This window comes from Lepus europaeus, chromosome 14, assembly GCF_033115175.1.
Source record: "Lepus europaeus isolate LE1 chromosome 14, mLepTim1.pri, whole genome shotgun sequence".
In the NCBI taxonomy this organism is placed as follows: domain Eukaryota; kingdom Metazoa; phylum Chordata; class Mammalia; order Lagomorpha; family Leporidae; genus Lepus; species Lepus europaeus.
The window spans coordinates 38,786,190-38,799,733 of NC_084840.1; the positions used below are offsets into that span (position 1 = coordinate 38,786,190).

Here is a 13,544-nt window from a genome sequence, read left to right on the forward strand (position 1 = left end):
CCACAGCAGAGAGCTGGCCTGGAAGAGGGGCAACCGGGACAGAATCCGGTGCCCCGGAACTAGAACCCGGTGTGCCAGCGCCGCAAGGCAGAGGATTAGCCTAGTGAGCCGCGGCGCCGGCCACAATATTTATTCTTAAGTAAGGGTCTCCCACATAGTATTTCATAGGAGCCCATTTGGAGCTTCCTTCTAGGGAGCGTGTGTGTGTGTGAGTGAATATATGTTTACTTATTTGAAAGGCAGAGTTAGAGGAGAGAGAATCTTCCATCCATTGGTTCAATTCCCAATGGCTGCAGCAGCTGGAGCTGGGGCTGGACAGCTGGCAAAACTTTATCCCATGTGAAGTTGGCATCTTGTTCTATTTTGGCGGTTGTCTTTTTTAGGATATGGTTAGTTTTTTCAGTCTTTCCAGTGGACTGGGGAATCAAGGAGGCATGTTTTCCAGTGTCTTCCAAGATCTCCAGACACTTCTTGGGTAACTGGCTATTGGTTTCTCTGTTGTCATTTTGAATTGAAAATGTGGGTAATGATTTCCTTTTAATAAAGCTTTTGTCACCTAAGATGCTTTTACCATTTAGCATGAAAAGGTCATAACTTATCCTACAAAGGTGTCTACAAAAACTAAGAAGTATCTATAATTTCCTCTAGCTCTTGGCTTAACAGTAGAGTCTATTTGCTAATCATCCTCTGGTTCTGCTCCTTGGGTTTGGATCCCTTTATTGCTGGAGGTGGTCCTGTTTTGGGATTATCTTTAGTACAAGTAAGAATTCTGGATGACAGTGGGATAGTTCAGTGCATGTGAAGCCTGATGGTAAATTCATATAACCAGTGATGGGTTGCGTCTCTCCCCTAATGAGTTTCCTGATGAAAATGAGTAATGATTCTCTTCATTGGATGTTTGGGAACAAGCATTATTCCTTGTTATGAAAGATCCAGCTTTCCTTAGTTCTTTAATATTCTCTTGGGGGCTGGCACTGTGGTGTAGCAGGTAAAGCCATTGCCTGCAGTGCCGGCATCCCATTATGGGTGCCGATTTAAGTCCTGGCTGCTCCACCTCTGATCCAGCTCTCTGCTATGGCCTGGGAAAGCAGTAGAAGATGACCCAAGTCCTTGGGCCCTACACCAGCATGGGAGACCAGGAAGAAGCACCTGGCTCCTGACTTTGGATCAGCACAGTGCCGGCCGTGGCGGCCATTTGGGGAGTGAATCAATGGAAAAAGGAAGACTTTTCTATCTGTCTCTCTCACTGTCTATAACTATACCTGTCAAATAAAAAAAAAAGGAAAAAGAAAAACAAAGTATGCAACAGGCCTCCTGGTGTTACTTAAATTTCATATCAGAACTCTAAGGCTTATTCCTTACATTTGTGCAGAAAGAAATAAATGACTTCTATTTTTTTAAGATTTATTTATTTGAAAGGCAAAGTTACAGAGACACAGAAGCAGTCTTCTGTCTTCTGGTTCACTCCCCCAGTGGTCACAACGGCTGGAGCTAAGCCAATCCAAAGCCAGGAGCCAGAAGCTACTTCCAGATCTCTCACGCAGGTGCAGGGGCCCAAGTGTTTAGGCGATCTTCTGCTACTTTCCCAGGTTATCACAGAGAGCTGGATCAGAAATGGAGCAGCTGGGATGTGAACCGGTGCCCATATGGCTACTTTCCCCGCTATACCACAGCGCTGGCCCCCAATTGACTTTCTTATATCTGGGAAACCAAGGACTGGGGATGATAGAAGCTTTTCCATTATGGTTGGAATGCCCTGTGACATTCTGCAGTTCAGTTGAATGGTTCATTATCATTTTCTTTGAGAGCTTCAGATAGGGGTTTGGCCATGGGGCTATAGTTGGGAATCCAGATAAAACAGAAAATGTGTTGGCCATTTTCAGGAATCCCTGTAATTATCTTTTAGTGGTAGGTATGGCCACTCTATCCAGAGCCTCTTCCCAGTCTGGCAGTAGTTTGTTTTTGTTTTTTGTTTTTTGTGTTTTTTTGACAGGCAGAGTGGATAGTGAGAGAGACAGAGAGAAAGGTCTTCCTTTTTTGCCGTTGGTTCACCCTCCAATGGCCGCTGTGGCTGGCGCATCATGCTGATCCGAAGCCAGGAGCCAGGTGCTTCTCCTGGTCTCTCATGGGGTGCAGGGCCCAAGCACTTGGGCCATCCTCCACTGCCTTCCCGGGCCATAGCAGAGAGCTGGCCTGGAAGAGGGGCAACTGGGATAGAATCCGGCGCCCCGACCGGGACTAGAACCCAGGGTGCCGGCGCCGCAAGGCGGAGGATTAGCCTGTTAAGCCATGGCGCCAGCCAGTAGTTTGTTCTTTCGACAGCTCAAAACCTAGATATTTTACAGTTGGTTAAGAAATCTGTGCCCAGATATTTTTAAATTTTTTCCCCCTTTTTTAATGAATTTTTTTTTCGGACCCGTAGTTGTGATATAGCAGGTAAAGCCACCCACCTGTGACACTGGTATCCCATATAGGCACTAGTTCAAGCCCTAGCTGCTCCACTTCTAATCCAGCTCCCTGCTAATGGCCTACGAAAGCAGCAGCAGATAAATGCTTGGGCTCCTGCATCCATGTGGGAGATCTGAAAGAAGCTCCTAGGAGCTCATGGCTTTGTCCTGGCCCAGCTCTGGCTGTTGCAGCCATCTGGGGGAGTGAACCAGTGGCCAGAAGATCGCTGTCTTGTCTCTCTCTCTCTCTGTCAGTTTGCCTTTCAAATAAATAAATATTTTTTTTAACAAATTTTTTATTTGAAAGGTATAATGACAGGGAGGGAGAGACAGAGAGATCTCCCTTCCAGTGGTTCACTCTCCAAATGACCACAACAGCCACAAGTGGGCCAGATTGAAGCCGGGAGCTAGGAACTTCACCTGGTCTCCCACATAGGTTGGCAGGAGCTAAGTACTTGGATCATCTTCTGATGCCTTCCCAGGCACTTTAGCAGGGAGCTGGATTAGAAGTGAAGTGGGACTTGAACCAGCACTCCCATATATATCTGGAATCTCAAGCAGTGGTTTAACCAGCTGCATCACAACACTAGCCCCCTGTGCCTTTCTTTTCAAAATTTTATATACTTGGTGTGCCTAGAAATTTAGGGTCAGGATTGTGTTTTGATCTATCTACAGTTTTTTTTTTTTTAAGGTTTATTTTATCTATTTCAAAGGCAGAGTTAGGGAGAGACAGAGAAGTTTTCCATCTATTGGTTCACTCCCCAAACGATGGAAATGGCTGGGGCTAGGCCAGGAGCCAGGAGCTTCTTTTGGGTCTCCCATGTGGGTGCAGGAGCCCAAGCACTTGGGCTATCCTCTGCTGCTTTCCCAAGTGCATTAGCAGGGAGCTTGATCAGAAGTGGAGCAGCTGAGAGTCAAACTAGTGGCTATCTGGGATGTGAGTGCTGCAGGGGCCAGCTTAATCCACTGTGCCACAATGGCGGTCCTGATCTGCAGTTTTGTTAGTTTTACTAGCAATCAGAATGTCATTATATATTGGAGTTAAATGCCCTCATTAAGTTGGAATACCCTTAAATCCTTAACCAGAGCTTCTCTCAAAGATGGCATTCAAAGAATTTTTTAATTCTTGTGGGAGCATCATCCAACAATGTTATTTATTGCTTCATATTAGTTTCTGGATTATGCTACTCAAAAGCAAACAGTTTTGGGGACTCAAGACTCTCATGGGAATACAGTAATGGCATCTTTCAAATATGAGACTGTGAACCAACACAGTCCCCAAAGGGTTGAGTGAGGTTTAAGAATATGGCACCATGGGATGTATGTCTTACAGTTTGATTGATAGCCTGTAAGTCTGGCCCAAAATGATATTTGGTCTCTGGTTTTGCACTGGCAAAATGGGAGTATTTCTTGGAGACAAATGATATTGAATGAGTTGGTACCTAAGGAACGTAGCTCTCAGTGGCTTTTTGCCTTCTTTTGAATGCCATTTTAGGGAACGCTGTATTATTATGAAGCCTTTGTACCTGAGTGGGTCTTGGCTCTACCTATCCTTCTATCAGGTTATACTCCTACCTTTTGTAGGATTTCCACAGAGATTTCTGGTAAAGAATTTTTTTTCCAGTTATTGTAATGTAGCTTGAAGAGTATGGGCTAATATCTACCTTCTCAGGTAAAAAGGCAACTTGTACATAGTTTTATTAGCACAAATGCCGTCTCACCAGAGGTATTGGGCATTCAGTTGTACAAACTGCCTCAAATAGGTTTTTCCTGAGTGCACTCAGCAAGCTGCAGGAAAGACTTGTGGGAGGAAATAGCCATGGTCTTGGAGGACACAGGGCCTTGTCTAGTGTTCAGAACTGAATATGCATCTCCATTGTTGATTACATTTTATTTGGTCACCACTGTGTCATGAATGAAACTTCTAAGCCTTTTTTTTTTTTTTTAAAGATTTTATTTATTTATTTCAGAGGTAGAGTTACAGACAGTGAGAGGGAGAGACAGAGAGAAAGGTCTTCCTTCCATGGTTCACTCCCCAAATGGCTGCAATGGCCAGAGCTGTGCCGATCCGAAGCCAGGAGCCAGGTGCCCCTTCCCAGTCTCCCAAGTGGGTGCAGGGACCCAAGGACTTGGGCCATCTTCTGCTTTCCCAGATTATAGCAGAGAACTGGATTGGAAGAGGAGCACCTAGGACTAGAACTGGTGCCCATATGGGATGCTGGAGCCGTAGGCAGAGGATTAACTTATTGCGCCTAGGCGCCGCCCCTGTAAGCCATTTTTATTACTTTTTAATTCCTCTTCCTACACCTCCACCCCTGTTTTGGAAATTTAGTAGAGTCTGGTTATCATTGAAATCAACCAGTAACTAATACTGCCATTTATGAAAAAAAGCAATACTGCTTTTCAAGGATTTTCCATTTTTTCCAGCACCTAATTTTATATTGCTTTTGATGTTGTTGGTAGTTAAGTCTTTACAGGTCAAACTGGGTTTGCTCTTAATTGCCCACACAGAAAACTGCTGGAACTAACCATAGTATGAAGGCAGGCAAAGGATCTAATAATATCTTATTACCTCTGAAGTAGAAGTGTAACCCACAATTTATTGATGAAGAAAATAAGTAGTTTTGTGGTCTTAGTGAGGACAGACCTCCTGATTCCAAATTTCCTACTGCCACTTACACTGCCTCAGGGGGATGGATACATTTTGAATAAAGCCTTTCAAAATGTGTGTAGTCTGTTTTGTATGATGAACATGTTAAAAGTGATTATTGCACATTATTTTTAATAAAAGATGTCAAGTGGTAGACTTGTATGTATGTGCCTGACTACAGCCTGACAGATGGGTTTCTCTATAGTAGCTTTAATATACATGTTGGTAGTTAGCTTCATTAAAATAATAATTCAGGGGCTGGCATTTGGTATGGTGGTTTAGATGCCACTTGGGACACCTGTATCTTCTGTCAGAGGGTCTGGATTCAAGTCCCAGCTCAACTCCGGCTTCCAGGTTCCTACTAATGTGCATACTTGGAGGTCCCAGGAGACGGTCCAAGTAGTTGAGTTCCTGCCACCTATGTGGGAGACTGAGATTGAGTTCCTGGCACCTGGCTGGCTGGCTATTGCCAGCATTTGGAGAATAAACCAAAAGATTGGAGATCTCAGTCTTCCAAATAAGTAACACAGCATAAAGGGTTTCTATCTTGGGCTGTATTAAAATTTAGTACTTGAAATAAATTTCACTATAATACTATTTACTACAGGCAGTTGTGACACACCTTATCGCAAACCATTAATATATTATGCTGAAAATTGTTATTTTGCCAGTGCCGAATTTTTTCTCTATTTCTTTTACAGAAAAAGATGGCAAAGCATTTCATCCAACTTATGAAGAGAAACTGAAGCTTGTAGCACTGCATAAGCAGGTTCTTATGGGTCCATATAATCCAGACACTTGTCCTGAGGTTGGATTCTTTGATGTGTTGGGGAATGACCGGAGGTAACAATGTTTTTTGTATATTGAATTTAATGAGAATAGTATTAGATAGGGGTACAGTGTCAATTGGTAACATATAAATAGCTGGTTCATTAGCCTAGAATAAGAACTAAAACAAACATTTTTGTTTGCAGCTTTTGGAGACCTCACATGTTTATCTATTTTTGACTTGGAGATGTTTATGGCTAAATATTGTGGAAGAAGTTTACTCATCTGATTATGCACAGAAGACAAGTACAGCTTCATTTGACTCTTCCTAAATAATATAAACAGCAGCCATTTAAAAATACATATTAGTTGATGACCTTATTGGGACATAAAGTTGTAACAAAAATGGTACATTGAATGTATTTTGTTAAGACTAAAATATAAGAAAATTAAAGCATTGTTAGTCTTTGCTATATTGGAATTATCATCAATATAGCTAAATTCAATTGGACAGTATATGGCCTAATTTAGTAAATCTGCACATGATTTTTGAAACTTGAAGTTGAGATCATTTTGCTTAGTGTGTAGTCGTTTTAATCGTAATTGAGAACTGTTCACATTTAGGTTTAAATTCATTCAGGTTCTCGCTCTGTAAGGGGAGGTAACTTTGCTTTTATTCCTTTCAGGAGAGAGTGGGCGGCCCTCGGAAACATGTCTAAAGAGGATGCCATGTTAGAGTTTGTCAAGCTCCTAAATAGGTGTTGCCATCTCTTTTCAACATATGTTGCATCACACAAGATCGAGAAGGAAGAGCAAGAAAAAAAAAGGTGACATTTGAGGGCACAGAATATTTTTCCCCTGTGCAACCCATTATACTGATGATACTGTTTTATAGTGTGTTCTTGACCTGGTGTCTTCCCTTGGGTCCCACTTACTGTGACAGTGGTTAAAACTTCCTGATTATGAGGTTTGGAAAAGGGAGGGTGCTTCCTTCTGGCTGTACCTTTAAAAGGAATCTCCCATCCAGCATGACAACATTCCTTTTATCTTATTGGTTACTGATCACACTCCACTTTCAACTGAACCACTCCTTCCTCCCTATCTCCTGGTCTCACCACATCCTTGCTGCAGTCTCCCTTGAGTTTCTAGAGTAATCACGCTCCATTTCATGGTGTTATGCCACATGCTAGGCCTAATATATTCATATTGACTTTGGCTTCCAGATGGCTTATTTATTTTTCCTAGGCTTGGAAGAAGAGTTGCTAAATGGACTGTTCATGTTTATGGGATTCTCTGTTGTGATTGTAAATCAGAATTATGGTTAACATGTATGTTGCTAGAACAAGAGTGGTCAAAATCTTTTGGTCTGGTCCTGCCTCAAGCAGCTGGAGGTGGGACTCAAAAATCAATAAATCTATAGAAGGCTAATTTTTAAGTTGATAATTTTGTATGACCCAAAATTAATAATATCCAAATAGTCATGGGCAGAGAAAAGATTTACCATCCCTGGTGTAGAAATTATATTTTCAACAACTTTGACTAAAGTTTCTAGGTAACAGTGCTATAAAATCTGTTCTTCCTCATATTATACTTTCATAGCTGTTTGTTCTCTGGTTTCCTACCTTACCCTAGACTAGAAATACAGATTAAAAGAGTAAATAGCCTGTCGGCACCGCGGCTTACTTGGCTAATCCTCCGCCTGCGGCGCCGGCCGGCACACCGGGTTCTAGTCCCAGTCGGGGCGCCGGATTCTATCCCGGTTGCCCCTCTTCCAGGCCAGCTCTCTGCTATGGCCCGGGAAGGCAGTGGAGGATGGCCCAAGTGCTTGGGCCCTGCACCCGCATGGGAGACCAGGAGAAGCACCTGGCTCCAAGCTTCGGATCAGCGCGATGCACCAGCCGCAGCGGCCATTGGAGGGTGAACCAATGGAAGGAAGACCTTTTTCTCTGTCTCTGTCTCTCTCTCTCTCTCTCACTAACTCTGCCTGTCAAAAAAAAAATAAATAAAATAAATAAATAGCCTAATAAATGAGGGAGGAAAAATAAACACAAATTATTAAAAGCCTGGAAGTCAGTTAATATGAAGATAAACTTCTCCATTATGGCACAATGTAGTATTTATGCTTGTAGTTCTAACCCCTGAGACTTAAGAGACAGAATACTAGATATAATTTATTCCTGTGTAATAGGATAGGAACAAGGTTAATTATACTATCAGAAAACGTTTATCCAAAGGAAAAATGTTTGTCAATTTATTTGAGATACACATAAAGATTTTCTATCTGCTGGTTCACTCTCCATGTGCCTGCAGCAGCTACGGCTGAGCCTATGTCCAGTAGCCAGGAATTCAGTCCAGGTCTCTCCTATGTAGATGGTAGGGATTCAAGTACTTGAGCCATTACCTGCTGCCTCCTTGGATGTACAATAGTAGGAAGCTGGGATTGGGAGCAGAGCTAGGACTTGAACTCGGGCACCTGAATATATGGAATATGGAGTCCCAAGCAGCATTTCAACCACTGAACCAAACAGACTATGGACTGTTTGTTTGTAGTTGGAGGTCCTGCCCTTTTCAAGAAGATTTTGAAAAATTTTAGTTGATTTATTTGAATGGTAGAGTTGGAGAGAGAAAGGGAGAGAAGGAACTGTACCCAGTCTTCCACATGGGTGGCAGAGGCCCAAGTACTTGAGTCATCTGCTGCTGCTTTTCCAGGTGCATTAGCAGAGAGGTAGATCAGAAGTACAGCAGCTAGGACTCAAACTGGCCCTCATGGGATGCCAGCATCACAGGTAACAGCTTCTCCTGCTGTACTACAGTGTGCCTCCCTCCAGCCCCCTTTTAATTAAGAAACAGAACTCCCATCTGCTGACTGATTCTGCAGTGGCCAGCAATGACCAAGACTAGGCTGGAGCCAGGAGTTAAGAACATAATCCAGGTCTCCCAGGTGGGTGGTGGGAACTCAGTTACTGTAGTCATCATCACTGCTTGCCAGGATCTACTTTGGCAGGAAGCTGGAGTCAGGAGCCAGAGCCCAGAATCAAACCCAGGCACTCCAATGTAGGACATAAGCATCTTAACCAGTAGGCTAACTGCCTACTCCTAAAGAAGACTTGTTTATTTACTTGAGAGGCAGAGTTATGGATAGAGAGAGGGAGAGATGGAGAGAAAGGTCTTCCATCTGCTATTTTACTCCCCAAATGGCTGCAGTGGTCAGAGCTGGGATGATCCAAAACCAAGAGCTTCTTTTGAGTCCCCCTTTTGGGGACAGGGCCCAAGCACTTAAGCCATCAGCAGGCAGCTGGATCCAAAGTGGAGCATCAGGGACTTGAACTGGCACTGATATGGGTTGCCGGCACTGCAGGCAGATGCTTAATCCACTATACCACAGAACCAGCCCTGATTATTTTTTAATCCAAAGAAAAAATTGATACTTATCAGAATGGAATGATGTCCCTTTAATCAAAAAACTACTCAAGATGAAAATATAAATGCATATAAAATATTTTTCCTTTAAAATATACTTCTGTTGTGGGATTTAATCCATATAGAGTTTTTTAAAAGCATTTGAGACTAGTTCACATAGAATTCTTTTAAATCATTTCATCCATCCTGAAGCTTAAGCTCTGGCTTATGAAACTTCATGTCCTGGACGAGGTATGACATAGTAAAAGTAGATCTTGTTTTTGCTGTATTTGGAGCCTTGGTTGTGGCTCAGGTTTGGTAATCATGGGAATTTGGGGGGGAGGGAAGAGTGAGATAACAGCAAATAATTGTCATAGCAGGAACAAGAAATAGTGTCTTCTCTGAGAATCCTTAGAATTTCATCCTTTATTCAACCTCCCTGTAATCCAGCCCACTCTTAGACCCATAAGATGTTCATTCCTAGTGCAGCAGTCTGTTCATTTTGGAAATGGGCACTTGTGGGAGTTTGCAAAAGCTAGGTAAGGTCTACAACTAAAAGTCCAGCTGTTTTCATTATAAGCTTTAAAAATGTAATTTCAGAAATATACAAATATCTTCCATATAACTATGAAACACAAGCAAGCTCTAACCTTTAATTCTGCTTTTCTTTCACACACTTTTTAAAAAAATTTTTTTTAATTTTTAATTTTATATTTTATTTATTTATTTTTTGGACAGGCAGAGTGGACAGTGAGAGAGAGAGAGACAGAGTGAAAGGTCTTCCTTTGCCGTTGGTTCACCCTCCAATGGCCGCCTCGGCTGGTGCGCTGTGGCTGGTGCACCGCGCTGATCCGATGGCAGGAGCCAGGTGCTTCTCCTGGTCTCCCATGGGGTGCAGGGCCCAAGCACTTGGGCCATCCTCCACTGCACTCCCTGGCCACAGCAGAGAGCTGGCCTGGAAGAAGGGCAACCGGGACAGAATCCGGTGCCCCGACCGGAACTAGAACCCGGTGTGCCGGCGCCGCAAGGCGGAGGATTAGCCTAGTGAGCCGCGGCACCGGCTCACACACTTTTTTTTTTTTTTTTTGACAGGCAGAGTGGATAGTGAGAGAGACAGAGAGAAAGGTCTTCCTTTTTGCCGTTGGTTCACCCTCCAATGGCCGCTGCGGCTGGTGCATCGCGCTGATCCGAAGCTTGGAGCCAGGTGCTTCTCCTGGTCTCCCATGCGGGTGCAGGGCCCAAGGACTTGGGCCATCCTCCACTGCCTTCCCGGGCCATAGCAGAGAGCTGGCCTGGAAGAGGGGCAACCGGGATAGAATCCGGCGCCCCGACTGGGACTAGAACCCGGTGTGCCGGCCGGTGCCGCAAGGCGGAGGATTAGCCTGTTAAGTCACAGCGCCGTCACACACTTTTTTTAAAAAAGATTTTTATTCATTTATTTTGAGAGAGTTACAGAGGGAGAGAGAAAGGTCTTCCATCTGCTATTCACTCCCCAAAATGGCTGCAACCACCGGAGCTGAGCCAATCAGGAACATCTTCCCGGTCTCCCAAGTGGGTGCAGGGGCCCAAGCAGTTGGGCCATCTTCTGCTGCTTTCCCAGGCCCTTATAGGAAGCTAGATTGGAAGAGGAGCAGCCAGGACTTGAACTGGCGCCCATATGGGATGCCAGCACTACAGATAGCAGCTTTACCTGCTATGCCACAGCGCCGGCCCCATTGTTGCCACTTTTCTAGAGAGCAACTCGGTGACCCCAGACACTGTGTAAGGAGTGGAAATGGCACAGGTGAGCTGCAGCTTGGCCTCTGGGGAGCTCGCGTGCAGGGTATAGGAAGGCTGCGCTGCAGGAGACCGTGGGTTGGAGCTGGAAAGAAAGCTTGTGATGGTTGCAGGACGAGTGGCGGAGCCATCCCGGAAGTCTGGTTTGTGGCTTTGGTTCTCTGCTCTTCCGGGGTGTCTCTGAAATATGCCTGAGCGAGGGCACCTCTAGACTTTGTGGGGTCTGACACTTATACACCACTGTGGGGAGAGAGTGGTGCTTAAGAAAAGGAATAGAAAATTAGGTACCAAAATGGATGCTTTTCTGGAATGAGAAAAGAAACCACAACAGAAAATTTCAACTCTTTAAAAAACTAGGATTGGCCGGCGCCGCGGCTCACTAGGCTAATCCTCTGCCTTGCGGCGCCGGCACACCGGGTTCTAGTCCCGGTCGGGGTGCTGGATTCTGTCCCGGTTGCTCCTCTTCTAGGCCAGCTCTCTGCTGTTGGCCCGGGAGTGCAGTGGAGGATGGCCCAAGTGCTTGGGCCCTGCACCCCATGGGAGACCAGGAGAAGCACCTGGCTCCTGCCTCCAGATCAGCGCCGGTGCGCCAGCCGAGGCGGCCATTGGAGGGTGAACCAACGGCAAAAGGAAGACCTTTCTCTCTGTCTCTCTCTCTCTCACTGTCCACTCTCACTCTGCCTGTCAAAAAACAAAAAACAAAAAAAACTAGTATCTCCAAATTCAAATAACACAGTCATAATAACAACTGTTATTGACAATAGCAATATCACATGAATACTTAGCAAACAGTTTCAACCATTAGATAACAACTTAAGAAAACATTTACCAGAAGGTCCAATGCCTTCTATAAATTTTAAGAATCATGTATTTGGAAACACCTCTTAGATATCTAACATGGTGTAGTTTGTTTAACCAGTAAACTTAAGCACAAACATATAAAATGTTTTTAGTGTCTTTCTACCAACAAGCTTAAAACATATGATACAGAGATTCAGGTCACACGAATTAAAACGTATCTTTGATTAATTTTAGCAGCTTAAATTTATGGACAATCTTATCTATAAGCCAATTAAAATAAAACTCGCTATTGTCAGCAAGCGATTTAGGACTTGCTCCCTCATTTCTCTATTCTAAGCCCAACTTGTTCTTTCATTTCTCTATTCTCTTCAAGGTAGGAAGCTAATTCTATTATGAAGGAATCTGTAGGACGCACAATTTAATCTTTAGACCTTATAAAAGAGATGGCTAACATTTTTCTGTAATAGCATAGCCAAAATAAGAGCTTAAATTATAATTTCATAGCTAGATTTACTTCGCCATCAGCGAAGTAAACAGTAAGTAGAAAAAACTTCCCTTTCAGACCAAAGGGAAAGAAAGTTTTAAAGTGAGAATATAATTTTCCTCATGGGCATTGTCTACCTTAGAAAAACTACTACAGAACATGTCTGTGACTATAGACTTGTAGTTCAGGCCACCGAAGATTAGAGATGGGACTTGGGCACTCCCTTGACTTGCATCCTCTGGTCTGCTTTAACAAAAACCAGGAGGAAAAGAAAGCTAGGCATCAGAAGCAGTGGGTGGCAGGCCTATTAATGGCTATTCTGTATAGTGATCTGCCCTCAAGGAGACCCAACAGGCCAGTGTACGGCAGTGGCTTTCAATGTGGTAAGCCTTGACTTCAGCAGAAGTCAGCTTGTGAAGAGCCCTGGCAACTCTGCCAAATGTTGGATCACTGGAAATGGACCTACCCTGGAGTCGAAGGATGCCCAGGTCAGAGCCACAGATTTTATTGGCTCTAAGCTGAAAAGCCCTTCACTCAGCCCAGCTTCCAAAGTGACCACTGCAGCTGAGGGGATGGCCAAGTATGGTCAGCAACATTGCAGGCAGAACTATAAATTTCTTGTTAGAGATGCCACCTGCCTTTACCTGGCCAACTCTCCTCCCAGGCCAGCTAAGTAATGGAAGTCAACAGAGTGCCTTCCCCCAGGAGGTTCACACCTCCCTTAGGATGTACCCCATGTGAAGAGATAGATAGGTCTGGGCCTCTTAACTTACAAGGCCTAAAGCCCAACAGATTATTATCAAGCCCCTTCTATCAGGTTCTATTTGCCTCTCAATCAGAAACTTAATTGTAGCTTAGACAGCTCCTTTCTTAGCTCCTCTAATAATGACTCTGTCCTTTGTTCTAGGCCCTGTCTAGTGCACTTGGGCCTCATTCCTTTGTAATCATAACCTCTACTCTACCACCAATGGCTCTACTCCCAACCTGTGTGTACTGATGGTCCTCTTCCCCACTTAATGCTGTATTATTATTCAAAATTTCTCTACAAACAAACCCCTCTACCTACAAAAGATGAGTGACTTTTCTCCCAGTCTTGGCTGGAATCAGCTTTCCAGTCTGTTGGGTGTTCCCCAATAAACCCTTTCCCTTAAAAAAAAAAAGAGGGAGGTGCCTTTCTCTGAAGGGAGGAGAGAACTTCCACTATGACCTTGTCTAAATA

The 13,544-nt window shown here is 44.0% G+C and overlaps 1 protein-coding gene across 1 annotated transcript in view; it reads left to right on the top strand.

The window, feature by feature from the left end:
- Nucleotides 1-13,544, top strand: part of ACBD3 (acyl-CoA binding domain containing 3) — a 52,197-nt gene that overhangs the window by 24,834 nt on the left and 13,819 nt on the right. Inside the window, exons 2-3 of the mRNA XM_062210467.1 lie at nucleotides 5,799-5,940; nucleotides 6,552-6,692. Of these exons, the coding sequence (XP_062066451.1) occupies nucleotides 5,799-5,940; nucleotides 6,552-6,692 (283 nt within the window). The remainder of the gene's footprint in view (nucleotides 1-5,798; nucleotides 5,941-6,551; nucleotides 6,693-13,544) is intronic.